Source organism: Taurulus bubalis (genome assembly GCF_910589615.1).
Source record: "Taurulus bubalis genome assembly, chromosome: 1".
Classification (NCBI taxonomy): domain Eukaryota; kingdom Metazoa; phylum Chordata; class Actinopteri; order Perciformes; family Cottidae; genus Taurulus; species Taurulus bubalis.
The window spans coordinates 37195954-37197817 of record NC_136589.1 but is presented as its reverse complement, the minus strand read 5'-3'; the positions used below and the strand labels follow the sequence as shown (position 1 = coordinate 37197817).

Below are 1864 nucleotides of genomic sequence, written 5' to 3'. Positions count from 1 at the left end.
CATGTATTCTTCTTCTTTTTTTGACTGAAGTGAAATCATGATATCTAATTTGTAGACTTTAAACATGTTTCAAATAAAATCCAGACTGAACATTCAACACAAAAAATGGGCATTCTTTGCAGTGCATCATCAGCGTGTCTGGAGTCCATTTCGTTCCACTCTCGACATCTGCGGGGGGGGGGGGGGGGGGGGATTGCATCGCATCTTAAACTTGAACTTTGTCCAGCTGATTGATTAATTGTGGAAAGAGCCATTAACTTCCCCTTGTGCTTGGAAGGACTGGCTGCGGACGTGCAGATCGTAAGGGAAACGGCCCTCTGGGGAGACTCGGTACATGGAGTTGTGCGCAAGAGCCGCGCGCCCTGGCGCACTGCAGTAGCGCATGCCATAGTGGCTGCCTTTGCCGTAGTCTGGCGGGTCCTCGTGTTTCATGGAGAAAATCCCGTTAAAGTTCATCGGGGGACTCAGCTGGCCGTCGAAATGCGGGCTCCCGCCCTCTGGGGACGGGTTCTCGTAGTAGGGCTCGTACGCGCCGTTGTAGCTGTAGTGTCTGAACGGCTTGGCGCCGCTGTCCAAGGTGCTGGCGCTGTGGCCGGGGGGCGTGTTCACGTCTGAGCCGGGGTACGGGTACATGGCGTCGTAGGGCGACCTGCCAGAGAACATGACCTCCCCGTTGTGGTCTGTGAGGAAATTCCTCGCGTTCAGCTGCAAACAACCGGCCACCAAGTTGGTGGTGGGCTGAGATAATCCTTTGCACAAAGTCTGGACGAAGGCGAGGAGGTCCGGTCTCTTCCCCGCGCTCAGAGTCTCTGACAGAGCCCAGATGTAATTTTTTGCCAGTCTGAGGGTCTCGATCTTGGACAGCTTTTGAGTTTTTGAGTAGCACGGCACAACTTTGCGCAGGCTCTCCAACGCGTCGTTCAAGCCGTGCATCCGGCTGCGCTCTCGGGTGTTCGCTTCATGGCGTCGCACTTTGGACCTGTCCGACTCCGGCTTCCCGGACCTCTTTTTTCGCGGGCCCCGCTTTTTAGGAAGCATGTCGTCATCCTGGTCGCCCTCCCTTTCGTCCTCCTCCTCCCTGTCGGAGATGTCGTCCTCGGCGTCCCTCATGTCTGAGTTGGAGCTGTCCGCCGCGTGGTGCTGCTCCTTCTCCAGACTCTCGGGTGCGCCTTCGCGGGGATAATTGGCACCAAACCGCGGCTCACACATCAGATGAGGTTCCTCGAATGGCAGTGTCAACATATTTCCTGTCAAATCAAAAGCCAAACACATAAACTATGAAGGCAGAGAACTATACAGCGACGTCTTTTGAAGGTTGTCAGTTAATTACCTTGTGAATGGGTCCTCCCAAGAGGAAGAGGGGCAAATTGGCAAGCAAGGCCAATGTCACAGCTTGCTACCTTTTCAAAGACACTCAACTTCATTGTGTTTGGACTCAGGTATGAAAAAGCCACCCTACTTTAAGCCTAATCGTGCTATTTGGTGATGATATCGGATAAAAGCCTATTTGTTTTTTCGCCAAAGCGTCGCACAAAACACATTTCAATTAATCAACATAAACTCTTAAAGTCAACACATTAATAAGTAATATAGCCTAATAATAAAGAAAATAATCTACTAACCTCAGGTCAGCGTGCACCTTGCATGTTCCCAGATATCTCCTCTGAATCTGTGATGCAGCTTCTTCTGTTGGAAACCACTAATTAAAGGAAAAAGCTGAAACCCGCTCGCTCTCCTTCCTCTGACTTGCTGTGTTGTGCTGTTCCTCTTCTCTCTCACTCTCTCTCTCTCTCCCTCTCTCTCCCTCTCTTCCCCTTCCCTCTCTCTTTGAGGAATGACACTCATGCCAACAGCGGGTACCCAT

The 1864-nt window shown here is 51.4% G+C and overlaps 1 protein-coding gene across 1 annotated transcript; it reads right to left on the bottom strand.

Annotated features, from left to right (window-relative positions):
* Positions 1-234: 234 nt before the first annotated feature.
* Positions 235-1864, bottom strand: LOC306734194 (neurogenic differentiation factor 6-B-like; the record flags this gene model as incomplete). Its single annotated transcript, XM_079215529.1, is given in 4 exon segments — positions 235-1247; position 1623; positions 1627-1701; positions 1703-1864. Coding segments are annotated over 4 exon segments (1251 nt in total).